This window comes from Arachis ipaensis, chromosome B02 (genome assembly GCF_000816755.2).
Source record: "Arachis ipaensis cultivar K30076 chromosome B02, Araip1.1, whole genome shotgun sequence".
NCBI classification, from domain to species: domain Eukaryota; kingdom Viridiplantae; phylum Streptophyta; class Magnoliopsida; order Fabales; family Fabaceae; genus Arachis; species Arachis ipaensis.
The window spans coordinates 19,521,889-19,535,421 of record NC_029786.2 but is presented as its reverse complement, the minus strand read 5'-3'; the positions used below and the strand labels follow the sequence as shown (position 1 = coordinate 19,535,421).

The 13,533-nt window shown below is 34.6% G+C and overlaps 1 protein-coding gene across 3 annotated transcripts in view; it reads left to right on the top strand.

Annotated features, from left to right (window-relative positions):
* Positions 79-13,533, top strand: part of LOC107624998 — a 17,585-nt gene continuing 4,130 nt past the window's right edge. The window contains exons 1-14 of one of the 3 annotated variants that reach the window (XM_016327502.2): positions 80-376; positions 1,198-1,528; positions 1,780-1,932; positions 2,103-2,186; positions 2,505-2,564; positions 3,151-3,195; positions 4,438-4,637; positions 5,736-6,206; positions 6,882-7,008; positions 7,086-7,283; positions 11,420-11,509; positions 11,850-11,912; positions 13,282-13,356; positions 13,454-13,504. In XM_016327502.2, coding sequence (XP_016182988.1) covers positions 369-376; positions 1,198-1,528; positions 1,780-1,932; positions 2,103-2,186; positions 2,505-2,564; positions 3,151-3,195; positions 4,438-4,637; positions 5,736-6,206; positions 6,882-7,008; positions 7,086-7,283; positions 11,420-11,509; positions 11,850-11,912; positions 13,282-13,356; positions 13,454-13,504 — 1,956 coding nt within the window. In that variant the 5' untranslated portion in view covers positions 80-368. Of the gene's footprint in view, positions 377-569; positions 1,009-1,197; positions 1,529-1,779; positions 1,933-2,102; positions 2,187-2,504; positions 2,565-3,150; positions 3,196-4,437; positions 4,638-5,735; positions 6,207-6,881; positions 7,009-7,085; positions 7,284-11,419; positions 11,510-11,849; positions 11,913-13,281; positions 13,357-13,453; positions 13,505-13,533 lie in introns of those variants that run through there. The other 2 variants (XM_021115641.1, XM_021115642.1) reach the window with 2 other exon arrangements.

Genomic DNA, 13,533 nt, shown 5'->3' with positions numbered 1-13,533 from the left:
TTTTTGTTAATTTAATAATTTATTATCTCAACTAATTTTGTTTTGATTATTTTTATATATATCTAATAAATAAAAAGTAAACTAATAAGTAATTGAGTGTTTATTAATATACTAACAATAATAATGGCCCCAACAACATGGTGAAAAGATTGAAGACTGTTTTGTGATGGAACATCAAAATAGGGTGTGATCATCAAGTGCTTTTTTGAAGACAATGTAGATCATCATTAAAAAACTTCCGTTATGGTTTACTCAAAGATTTTGGTTGCCTTTGCCTCCGTTCATGGCTACCTGAACTTCCTTTTTTTCTCCACCAATTTTATCTCTATAATTCTTTATGTTCCTATTGTTATTTCCATTCTTCGGCTATGTCTAGGTGAGCATAAAATTTCCTAAATTTCTTATTTTCTATGAGATTTTTTCATGTTCTAATTTCAGCTATGCATTTGTTCAATTCAATCTTTTTTGTTCTTCGGCGTTTCTGATTTTCGTTTTTCTAAATTCCATTTTTTAGAATTTTCCCTGAGCTTTTCTTTTTTTCCTGTTTGATTGTTTTTTTTCTTTTCTCGTTTCGGGATGCTTCAATTTATTTTTTCCCCTGAGCTTTTATATGTATCGTCCAATTTTTTGCTTTCACTTTTCATTCTCTTTTGCATTTTTTAGCTTGTTTAATATAGTAAGATTGTCTAGCGTTGAAGAAGCTGAGTTTGACATAAAGATGACGTTGTTTTGGTCAAGAATTTTTTTTTCTTAATTAAGATATTAGAAATATTTAAGCTTCTTTGTTGATAACAAGTTTTTACGTGAGAGATTTTGCAGCTTTGTGTGTGAGGCATATGGTTTAAAAATGGAAAATTATTCATGGGGGTGGTGGCCCCACAGCATATGCTAGCTTCAATTTTTTATTTGCTTTTGGTATTCAGTTGGTGGCTTGTTACCATTACTAATCAGAAAAATTGTTAATTGCTCTTTTGGAGAGTGATAGTAGAAGATTTTGGTGAATTCTAGGTATACTTGTTTATAACCATCTCACTACGCATTTCTTTGTTGATTTATGTTGCTGTTTGATTTGCATGCTGAATTCAGAATGTATCTGATATATTTTAAGCTTTGATTCCGGTGGATTTTGAGATTCATTGAAGTTATGTTGCTTGCTAGAGAATTTAACTTGTTTGAGTCATTATTTATCGGATTTAGGAAGGAACAAGTAGGTGGCATGGCAAAGGAGGAAGACTCGGGTAGCCCTTCATTTTTTATGCAGACAAAGGAGGATGTGGCTAAAGCTGTCGCTACTGCTATGAATTCTCCAAGGCCGTCTGTAATGTATCCATCAAAAGATAATCCTCGGGGAAGTGGGATTGGAAGTAGAAGTGGAAGTAGTAGTCAACTTCAAAGGCTGCAGTATCAAGTTACAAAAATGATAAAAGGATTTTCGCGGCCTTCTGATGTTAAAAATATGAATTATAATCCCGAAATTCTAACGAGTCAGAAACGTCAGTGGGCTACAAACTTACAGTTGCAGTACATGGTAAAATCTTCTGATTAAATGCATTCCTTTTGATTTTGGTTATATACTATAAAGTGTAAAGTATAAACTTTAAATTATAAAGAAACTTAAGCTGCTTGTGAATAATGTAGGATTATTAGCTGTTGATTTTGAATGCTCTCTTTTCTTTGTTCTGTTTTAGAAGATTTGCTCTACTGCTCTAATTTCACTCGCTAACTTGTTCCCGGTTTATTCTCATACACTGATATGTTTTATCAAATATGAGTTCATAGGACCATAGATCTTGGAAGGAGCCAACGAAACTGTTTGAAAGCATGGTGGTTTGCGGACTTAATCCTAATAGTGATATCCAGGCACTGCAAAGTCAATATCTTTTTAGGAAGTGTGGAGGTCAATTTCGTGTAGAACCCAACATTGAACCTCAGGTTTTGATCTTTGGTTATAGATACTAGATTAATATTATTACTTCCATCGCAATACTCTTACCATTGCTAGCACTTTTTTTTTTCGATTATTTTTTTAATTGCTATTATAATGCTCTGACCACAGTGAATTTCTTTGACCACTAACTGTATATTCCCTTTTCCCCCTCCAGGTCTTATTTGTTTACCCTCCAGAGAAACAGTTGCCACTTAGAGACAAGGATCTTCTCTCTTTTTGCTTCCCCGGTGGCGTGGAGGTTAGGTGTATGCATGATGAATATATTTATATTTTTTTGTGTCATTTTAGTTTCACCACTATTATTATTTCTAGTTTCAATACATCATCATCATTAATGTTGTTCAGCTATAGATTATCTCTAGTATTGTGAGTTATTATGATCCAACATAAGAAAAAAGTTTAGCTTTTGAAGTGATATACTTTCAATTTGATCACATGAAAAACTTCCTTCAATTCATTTATACTGTCTAATCTCAGATTAATTTATTTTCAAGTTGAATAACTTGTGCAGAGATTTTACTTGGTTGTTATTTGTGTCTTGTTAATGTGATTTTAGGTTCATGGTATTGAGAAAAGTCCCTCCTTGAGTGAGTTGAATGAAATTCTTTATGGGCAGGTATTTATGCTTCCATTAGTATGATGCAAATAATTTTCATTGTTGATATTGGACTTACCCTCTTCTGTTTTACATGTCTGATCAATTGTTAACAAACACTAAAATGATATATCTATGTTTGTCAATTTTGTTTCCTTCTGTCTACAACTTCATTCGACATCAATATATATTATAATAAAGTTGGAAACTAAGGTAGGCTTATTTTGGTAATGATACTTATTTCTTAAAATGCTGAAATTAAGGTGTCCTACTTGCAGGGCTTTTAACTCAAAAGATATTAACTATGCCATCTAACTATAACTTGGCATTTTAGGCTTGTTAATCATTTATTCTTGTGCTTTTGTAATTGCTTTCAGTAAATCTTGTCATTCTAAGGGGTTGTAATTATGTGTAATAGACAAAAGATACTTAAATCATTCTTATATCTCTTTTCCCATTTTAATAACCATGCCAAAGCATTTTTTTTAAATTAAAATCTGGTTTAACTGTAATGTTGTAACACCAATTTATCTGAATAATTTGGAGGGATGTCTAAGATTTTTAAATCCTGATACCCAGTGGTGTGTTTGTACATTGATTATTACAGGAACATATTAAACAGCGGGATCTGTCATTTGTATTTAGGTTACAGGTAATGACTTTGAATTTTAATGTCTTTTGTTTACATTTTCTTATATTTTCTTCTTTTATTTTCTTTGGAAGGTTATTTAAAAGGAGTTCTTAGCAAGGTTATTGAATCGCAATTCACATTTCACAAATCGAATTGCCAAGCTAAATATTGCAAATCATAAGATTAAAAAGCACAATGTAAGATTACATGATATATACAAATATCATTAACAAAATAGCATTCTAGAATAAGAAGTTATAAAATGATTAGAGAAATGATATTTGTACTATTCTTTGCGTATACTTCTCTCGTGTATTTTCCTTTTATGGTATGAAAAAGAAAATCTTTTTATCTTATTTCACTTCTTATCCACCATTCATAATACCAAAAGTGAATGGTGTATGAGAGTGGTTTACACAAAAGTGGTGTATATAACATTCCTCAAACCATTAACATAAAGTCATTATCAAAGTCATGTACAAACTCCAAAACACAAAATCATCACCAATAAAAATCTCACAAAAGACACATCTTATATAAGTAGAATCTACCATATAGAAGCTAACAAAGAAGCACAGAAGAAGAGAGTTGCATGCTCTTGATTAGTGCTTGGTAGATATTTTGATTTTTAAATCCTTCGTCTAAATTGTACAGTCTGGTGTATTGATTTCTTTTTTTTATTGAAAAACCCCTTAAACAAAGAATTCGAATGCACTGCTTGTGCATACTTAAGTATTATTTTATAATATTATTCTGAGAAAAACAGAAGTAAGACACATTGTTTAGAAGGAGTTATGAAAAGAAAACACAAGGAAACTGTGTGAAGTTATCATTGGTCATCTTGACCTATTTTTGCAACCTGCAAAACTGGAATGGCAGCACTGTATGAAATTGTTGTTGCAACTGCCATTCACTATTCCGGCTCGTATTCTGTGATTCCTACCTCGAGTTGACCAATTTTGAAGCAACTTCGATTCATATAATGAATTTGAATTGCGATTGTATGATTCGTATCGACTCGTGCAATTCATGGTATGGAATCACACAATTCAATAATAGTGATTCTTAGACCATATTTTTTCTTTCGACCAAATAAACTATGCCTTAGGGCCCAATGGTTGTGTATTTGTTTAATTGGTTCTCAAGTGTGAATGTGAATATTTAATAGCTTCACCATCTTTTGTATGTCCCCCATATTCCGTTTTATATTGTGCTCATTCAAGTACTCACAATTGTTTTTTTGTACTATTATAAACTTCATAGGGTGCTGATAATTCAACACTTTATGGGTGTTGCGTGTTAGTTGAAGAATTAGTGCAAAAGCCCTCTGGACTGCTCTCCCTGATTTCTCATAAGCAGCCGTCTAGCTTATCTCTTAAACGCTATTTATTGAGTACAAAGAGATGTTACTGCATTCTCTCAAGGCTCCCATTTTTCGAGTTGCATTTTGGCATCTTGAACAGGTAGGTGTTCCTAATAATCCCAAGTTCCCTTTATTGGTTATGGGAGAATTGTAGAGGATATTTATGATTTGATTTTCACCTACTTTATTACGTTTTTGGAAGGATGCTTCTGTTCCTTGAACCAAAGCATAAAAAGTGTCTAGCGACTATCTCTAGTCTTATGAAACTTGATGCTAGATTTTTTTTTTGTATGATCTGTGAAATTGAATTATGTCTTTGTGATCAGTTAAATAATTTGAAAAGGAAATGTTTTTCAAATGGAGACAGACAGTACCAATGTAAGCATTTAGTTAAACTAATGAATTATAAAGGTAGAGCTGTTGAAGCAACAATTCAAAGACAAATGAAACCAATGTACTTGGGCTGAAAATACATATCTCAGTTTCGGTTGCTGATGGATAAAATTGGTTAATTGATGGCCAATCACTAGGTGATGCAAACAATATATTGTTTGTCTAATTTATCAGCTTAATCTATTGTGCAAACGACTAGATTATAGACTCTTGTCTCTTGTATTTCTTTCATCTTTCATGGTAGATATAAAACTAATCACATGCCTAATTTATCAGCTTAAACTTCTAAAATATAGTGGATCAAAAAATTATATTGAAGAGCCTTCATGGCTAAGTGCTCTAGAGTTTGATCCTCCACCCATTCCTCTGAGTAAAAAGTGGGCCCGTGCATTGCCCGCACCTGTAGCTTGAGGTTTCTTGCATTGTTAGATAGTGGTTCTTTATTCATTCATATTCATATATGCCAAAGATTAAACCTACAGAAGGTTATCCTTTCCCTTACATTTCAGAGGCATATTGAGTAATGATTCTTCTTTCTATCGTTTACATAAATGGTATTTTATATAGCTTAGTGGCCTTGATAGTTTTGTGTAAGCGATCCCACTTTATTGCATAAGGCATAACTATCATCTTATTCTTGGTACTTTGGTTATTTGGGTATTTAGACACACTTATTTGAATTAGCTATATTTTATTAGCACGTATTCTGATGAATTATACTTGGAGTTATCTGCATTCTGACTTATTGGCTTTGATATGTTTTTATGCTTTTGGTGTGCATCTTATTATGCTCATTGTCCTGTAGCATTTTCATGCAAGAACGGCTAGACAGGTTGACAAAAAGTGTTGGAGATTTAAATTTAGAGTTTGATGATTGTTATGAAGAAACAAACTCAGAGGGACGTTCAGAGTGTGTATTGGTAAATGAAAGACCATTAGATGATACTGATGGAAATCCAACTGTTTCTCAATCAACCTTAGGAAATTCCTTACCTGCGAAATTTGAGGGTTACAGCAATCCTCCTGAGCAACAAATGGTAAATGTGAAGCTGGACACATTGAAGTATAGAGTCAATAATGAAAATTCCATGCCAGTTGGTCCTGAAACACACAGAAAAACTTTGAAAGAAGAATCAATCCCTGCTCATTTTGAGGATAGTGATGTGTATGGAGATGCTTTTGTGACAAACAAGCTTTCAGAAGATAAGCGTTTACCAAATGCTATTCTTCCACTCCTGCGTAATGGCCAGTATGAAAGCTCTGAATCATCCTGCAGGTATTTAAAATTGTGATTGTCCCATCCATTTTTGTCCATATTTGTACGATCTCAGCATAAAATAATAAAGTTTACTATTCACTTGACTCCTGTCATTGATTTTTTCCCCTCCTGTAGCCAGATCTAGAAGCATAAACAAGTTCTTTTGATGAACCTGTTATATGTTGACTTTGCTATTTTTTCCTCGTCTATTTAAATAATTCTTTCTGTTTTTGCTCAATTCTCCTTAAGTGTCTTGTGGATATGCCAAGAGAGTGTGCTTCGACTATCCTCGCCTCCCTTATGCTCTGATCCTCACACGATGAAATTCTCTCCATCTCCTTAGTTTTACTTTCTAGCCTTTGACATTTGGTTATGTTCGAGACTAACATTATGGATATTCCATTTATTTCCATTGTGCTCTCATTACCCTTCTGCGTTGATTCTTTGCTTACACTCATTTCCAGTAGTTTACCTCTTAATTATAGGGTTCTATTACACATTTATCTTCTAGTTATCTTCTACTAAGCTGTTGTCCTTTTCATTCTTACTGGTGCTTCTAGAACAACATGCCCTGCCTTATGCTGTTTCTGGAATTTCATCTTATCAAGATTGCAGTTTTTTGTGATTTGTTTGATACTTTAATGTCCATTTCTTGTAAGTGACGCATCTTAAAACTTTGATCTGCTTATGCAGCTTTCAAAGTTCACCGTGTGAAGATAGGAATTTCAGGAGTGATCCTGATGATACTGAGACAGAAGATGCATCTATCTCGGGCCAAGATGATTTAAATGACCTTCATGATATTCTTGAATGGGCCAAGGTTTGTAGAGTGGAATGTTCCTTTTCTAGTCTTTTGTAATGGTCTTTTTTAGTTGATGTTATTTTATCAATCTGCAGGCAAATAAATGTGCTCCACTACAGATTATTAGTGAATACTATTGTTTAGGTTGCCCTGCAAGGGGTTCAACAGTTAGATTTCATCCGTTGGAGCACCTGCATCCTGTGGAATATCACCGATCACATGAGATAGTTCTAAACCTTGCTGGTTCAATTGTTGATTTGAAGTCTTGCAGTTTAGCTCGGGAATTAGCTGAGGTATGTTGTGATAATCTTGCTAGGATTTGAGTACAACAACAACAACCGCCACCAAGCCTTGTTCCACTAGGTGGGTTGGCTACATGGATTAAACGATGCCATTGAGCTTTATCATGTATCATGTCTACAGAGAGACCGTTTACATGTAGATCTCGTTTGACCACCTCATGGATGGTCTTCCTAGGTCTTTTTCTACCTTTCACCCATTGTCCATCTTCCATCTCATCCACCCTCCTGGCTGGGTGCTCTGTCGGTCTTCTTCTCACACGTCAAAATTGCCTGAGACGCGATTCTACTATCTTTTCCACAATAGGTGTTACTCCAACTCTCTCTCTCTCTCTCTCTCTCTCTCTCTCTCTCTCTCTCTCTCTCTTATTTTTAACCCTCCTGGCTCTGTCGGTCTTCTTCTCACACGTCAAAATTGCCTGAGACGCGATTCTACTATCTTTTCCACAATAGGTGTTACTCCAAACTCCAACTCTATATCTCCATTCTTTATTCTATCCAATCGTATATGACCACTCATCTATCTCAACATCTTCATTTCTGGCACACTTAACTTATGTTCGTGCTCCCTTTTGGCCACCCAACACTTTATACCATAAAGCATAACCGGTCTGATAGCAATGCGATAAAATTTACCTTTAAGTTTTAAAAGGCACTTTTTTGTCACATATAAAACCAGACGCATTCCATCATTTTGACCAACCTGCTTGAATTCTATAATTTACATCATGTTCAATCTCTTCATTATTCTGCATGATGCACCAAAGATAATTAAAACTTTTAATTTTTCGTAGGATATTTTTTCCAATATTTACCTCTGTATTAGGATTTTTTTTCTTTGGCGACCAAACTTACATCGACTTATGCGCAAATCATATATTTTTAGAACTTCTCTCCATATATTCTGTCGACATAATTTTATTTAATTTTGGGACTGATGTATGTGTGACTTTTTTTTTTATTTATTTTTTAGCATCAAAGAAATAACAAGGAAGTTATGCATGACCACAAAATCATAGGATAAAGCAAAAATTATTACAAGATGCAACTGAAATACAATAAAATATGTGAGAAGGAAAATATTATGGGGTAGCAATTGCTTCTCTTATGTATAGTGCAGTGTGAACAATCTTCCTATTTCACCTTTGATAATTGCTAAGACACAAAGCAAAATGAAAAAGAAAGAAAGAGAAAAAAAATTACAAAGTGGCATACTTTATCCAGTCAATGGAGCATAACATAATGAATGGAATCTGAGGGTGAAACCACTTAATCACTTTCAAATCAAATAATAAGTGTGCCAAAAAGGGAAATGTTGTAAACATTGTAACTCATGACAAAGAGTTTTTGATTGCCAACACTGACTAACAACACTAACTGGGGCGGCAGAAACTTGATTTGCCCAGAGTCTTAAACGCATTAAACATGCCCTGTTTGTACCATAATTATATGGACACTGTCCTTGTGGGGACACACTCACTCATACACACCATTATTGCCAATTTCTGAGGATATTATTGCATGATCATCAATTTCAATTTCACCCCAAATATCAATCAAATAAATAAATAATTGCAATGCCAAGTTGCCAACTCACAGGGAAACAAGCAATAAGCTAAGGAGATATATACAAACATGTTAAATAAAATTCGTTTTGTTGGATACAAAAATGTCCATCAACCGTCGACTATCACGGACATTTTTCGATATAAATGTATGTATTTTATATACGGCTAATTTTTTAGTGCCTTGAGACTTCTTACTGAATTTGCCGGAATATGACCCTTTATGGTGTGTGTGAAGTGTGAACATATGATAAATGTGAGACCAATGTTTTTATGTTTGATTTTCGTAGTTGAGTTGTAAGCACCATAGCAAAGACCTTTTCTATATATAATATAAAAGCATAAAATTAACCATATTTTCGTAATTAAGAATTGTGTATAAACAATTTTTAACTTGAAAATTTCCATATTTAATTTCCTTATTATATAAGCCACCAAGCCTTGTTCCACTAGGTGGGTTGGCTACATGGATTAAACGATGCCATTGAGCTTTATCATGTATCATGTCTACAGAGAGACCGTTTACATGTAGATCTCGTTTGACCACCTCATGGATGGTCTTCCTAGGTCTTTTTCTACCTTTCACCCATTGTCCATCTTCCATCTCATCCACCCTCCTGGCTGGGTGCTCTGTCGGTCTTCTTCTCACACGTCAAAATTGCCTGAGACGCGATTCTACTATCTTTTCCACAATAGGTGTTACTCCAACTCTCTCTCTCTCTCTCTCTCTCTCTCTCTCTCTCTCTCTCTCTTATATTTTCGTTCTTTATTCTATCCAATCGCGTATGACTACTCATCCATCACAACATCTTTATCTCTACCACACTTAACTTATGTTCGTACTCTCTTTTGGCCACCCAATACTCTGTACCATAAAGCATAGTCGGTCTGGTAGCAGTGCGATAGAATTTACCTTTAAGTTTTAGAGACATTTTTTTGTCATATATAAAACCAGACGCACTCCGTTATTTTTTTGACCAACCTGCTTAGATCCTATGATTTACATCCTGTTCAATCTCTCCATTATTCTGTATGATGCACCCAAGATACTTAAAACTTTTAACTTTTTGTAGGATATTTTCTTCAATCTTCACCTCTGTATTAGGATTTTTCCTTTGACGGCCGAACTTACATTTCATATATCCCGATTTGCTACGGCTTATGCGCAGACCATACACTTCTAAAGCTTCTCTTCATAAATTTAACTTATTATTTAGATCTTTTCTTTACTCTCCCATAAGGAGGATATCATCGTCAGAAAACATGCACAATGACATAGACTCTGGGATATCTGTGACTATTTCTAAAACTAATGTGAAAATGTATGGACTTAGAGATGATCCCTAGTGTAATCATATACTAATAGGAAATTCCTTTGCACATCACCTTGAGTTTTAACACTAGTTGTAGCCCCCATCATACATGTCTTTAATTGCACGAATATATGCGATCCTTACTCTCTTCCTTTCCAAAACCTTCCATAAAACCTCTCTTGGCATCTTATCGCACGCTTTTTCCAAATCAATAAACATCATATGTAGATCTCTTTTATTACTACAATATCTCTCCATCATCCTTCTTAACAAGTATGTAACTTTAGTGGTAGATTTGTCTGACATAAAATCAAATTGGTTCTCTGTTACTTGTGTTTCTTGTCTCAGCCTCCATTCTATCACTCTTTCCCATAACTTCATGGTATGGCTCATGAGCTTGATCCTTCTATAGTTTCTGCAACTCTGTATATCCCCCTTATTCTTGAAGGTGCACTTTTTCCACTTATCTAACATCTTCTTTGACCTTAAAATCTCATTAAAAAGTTTGTTTAACCATATGATGTCTTTCTCTCCAAGGCCCTCCCAAACTTCAATCGGAATATTATCGGGTCTTACTACCCTGATATTTTTCATCTGCTTTAGAGCATTTTTTACCTTGAAGTCTCGAATTCTTCGATAGTAGTTGAAGTTTTGATCTTCTTCCCTCGTGCATAACCGATCAAGACCGGAAGAGTCTTCTGTCCTTCATTAAATAATTCATAAAAGTAGCTCTTCTATCTTTCATTAATATTCTCATCTTGAGCAAAAACCTCTCCGTCTTTATCCTTTATGCACTTAACCTGATCCAAGTCTCTTGTTCTTATTTCACGGCTCTTTGTGATTCTATATATACTTTTTTCTCCTTCCTTCGTTCCTAAAGACTGGTAGACACCTCATATGTTTTTGTTCTTGCTTCACTTACAGCCACTTTTGTCTCTTTCTTAGCCACCTTATATTTTCCTCAACTATCTGCATTGCATTGCAGCACAAAGATCACTTTGGGTAATATTCTGATAATTGTATGGTCGTGGGCAAAACAAGTTTTGATGAGTGTTGGAGCAATGATATGGTTTGTTGTCAAGTAACCTTGAGTTATGGGTTCAAACCCTATAAACAGCCTTTCCACTTGTGGATTATGGCTGTGCACATATGCTCTCCTGTGACTTGAGTTTAGGTTGGAGTCTTGTGTATAGAGAAACCATCTTTGTGCTCATCATAAATATATTACTAAACTGTTGTTTGCTCCTTTCAGGCACATCGCTCTCTTTTCGCCGAGGAGGAGGCAGCTGCATTATCTATATGGGCTGTTGCATGTATATGTGGTACCTTGAGACTTGAAAATGTAAGTTGTGTTTTGGCATAATGTTTTGCAAATACATGCTCAATTGCAAATGTAGTTAATGTAGGTTCATGCCTGATTGCAAAACCTGTAAATTGCGGACATATATGACTCCATTAATAACTATTTCTTCATGATTCAAAGAAAAGACCCAGTATTAATTATTGATTGTTCACTTCAAATTTTTCCAAAATTGAGGGAAATTATGCACTGAAGTTAAACTGGTTGCTGCACTTCTTTTCCCTCTCGCCCCCACCCCCGTTTTCCAAAGGTGAAATGTAACACTTCTGTAATCCTTGCTTGGGAGTTTTAAACACTAAATAATTGTCTTTTGATTTTACAGGTGTTAACATTCTTTGCAGGAGCACTACTAGAGAAACAGATAGCTGTTGTCTGTTCCAATTTGGTACATCACGTTATCTTGTGCCTTAAAGATAATCTTTCTGACAATGTTTGGGCAAATGTTTTTGGGTGCTTGGTTATATACAATTTGTGCTTCAGATACAATATATCCCTTGATCCATAGTTCCTTGCTCTATTAGTAAAAGTAGTAGGGATATTTGATTTGTTTTCCATCCTCTGTTAGCATTATACTTTGATTTTCTTTTCTTTTTGTCTCTGTTGATGTGTTCATGCATGTTTCATCAATTATGTTGCTGCTTGTTTTAGTACAACTCATGTTAATTCTTAACGATCTTAAAACTGTTCTTATTCTTCAATTTTACAAATCAGTAACTGTTACAATTTACGATTAGATATGGATGCACACATAGCTTGATACCGAATATTCTTTTTGCTGTTTTGGAAAATTTAGGGGTGTTTGGTTTTGGAAAATATTTTCTATTTTGTTTTCTATTTTCATTTTTGGTTCTCCAAGGTTTGAGAACATGTTTGTTTTGTTGTTTTCCGCTTTCGCTTCTTTTGCACTTAGCTTCTTGCTTCATCCACCGTTTCCTATTTCCACACTACCGTACTTCACAAACATACAATAAAGCCATCGCTTCCACATAGCCCAATTATGACACAACAACTTTCTCATCTCAACCACTAGTTGATCAACCAAATTTCATCATCCTTCCTCCTTTCAATCATGTCATAGTGTAGTCTATGGCTTCCTCTTGTTGATCATGGCCATTGATTTACGAACTAGTTATATCAATTCACTAATTATATCAGATGGGAGTCAACCATCAATTAAGCGAATGGAGAATCTGACTGGTAACACCGAATAGGGGAGGAAGATATCTGGTGGTTATATGACCAATCATAACGAGAAGCAATGTCTTTGAACTCAGTAATGCATGTTGTCAATGTTGATTTGTTGACAAAACTTCAACCTCGACATGGAAGGATTCGACTTTTATGGCTACTTATGGTGTGCAACGGAAGCATGAGGTTCGTCATTGCAGCAACATATCCGATGAAACCTCTTCAGCCAGGTGTTGTTGCCGGTGTGAGATTGTGTTATAGATCGGGACAGAAAGAACAAAATTGTTTGAAAATGCAAGTTGTCACTGCTGCAAAGTGAAAACATGGAAAACACCTTTTTATAGTTTTCATAATTTTCTAAAGTTTTGGGTTTTCTCTCTGAAATTGAAAATGAAAATGGATAACCAAAATGTTTTCTAAACCACTTTTCTATATTTTTTGGAAAATGAAAACAACAAACAGCTAAACCAAACAACCGTTTTGTTTCCTAAAATTCGTGCATCTCTTGAATCGTTGATACTTTCTAATAGAGATTGACAGAAACATTTTACATCTCCGATGACCAGGGAATCTTATCTGCTTCAGTTTTGTCGGTTATTCCCCTAATCCGACCCTTTCGATGGCAAAGCTTGCTAATGCCGGTTTGATTTCTTTCCCTTTTCTTAGTTAAAGTGAATATTGATAGTGGCATGTTTATTCATTTTCACCTTACCATTTGATAATGATATTTTCTTCCAGGTTTTACCAAATGACATGCTTGAATTTTTGGACGCACCTGTCCCTTTTGTAGTGAGTATTCTATTTATGCTTGCTTTTAA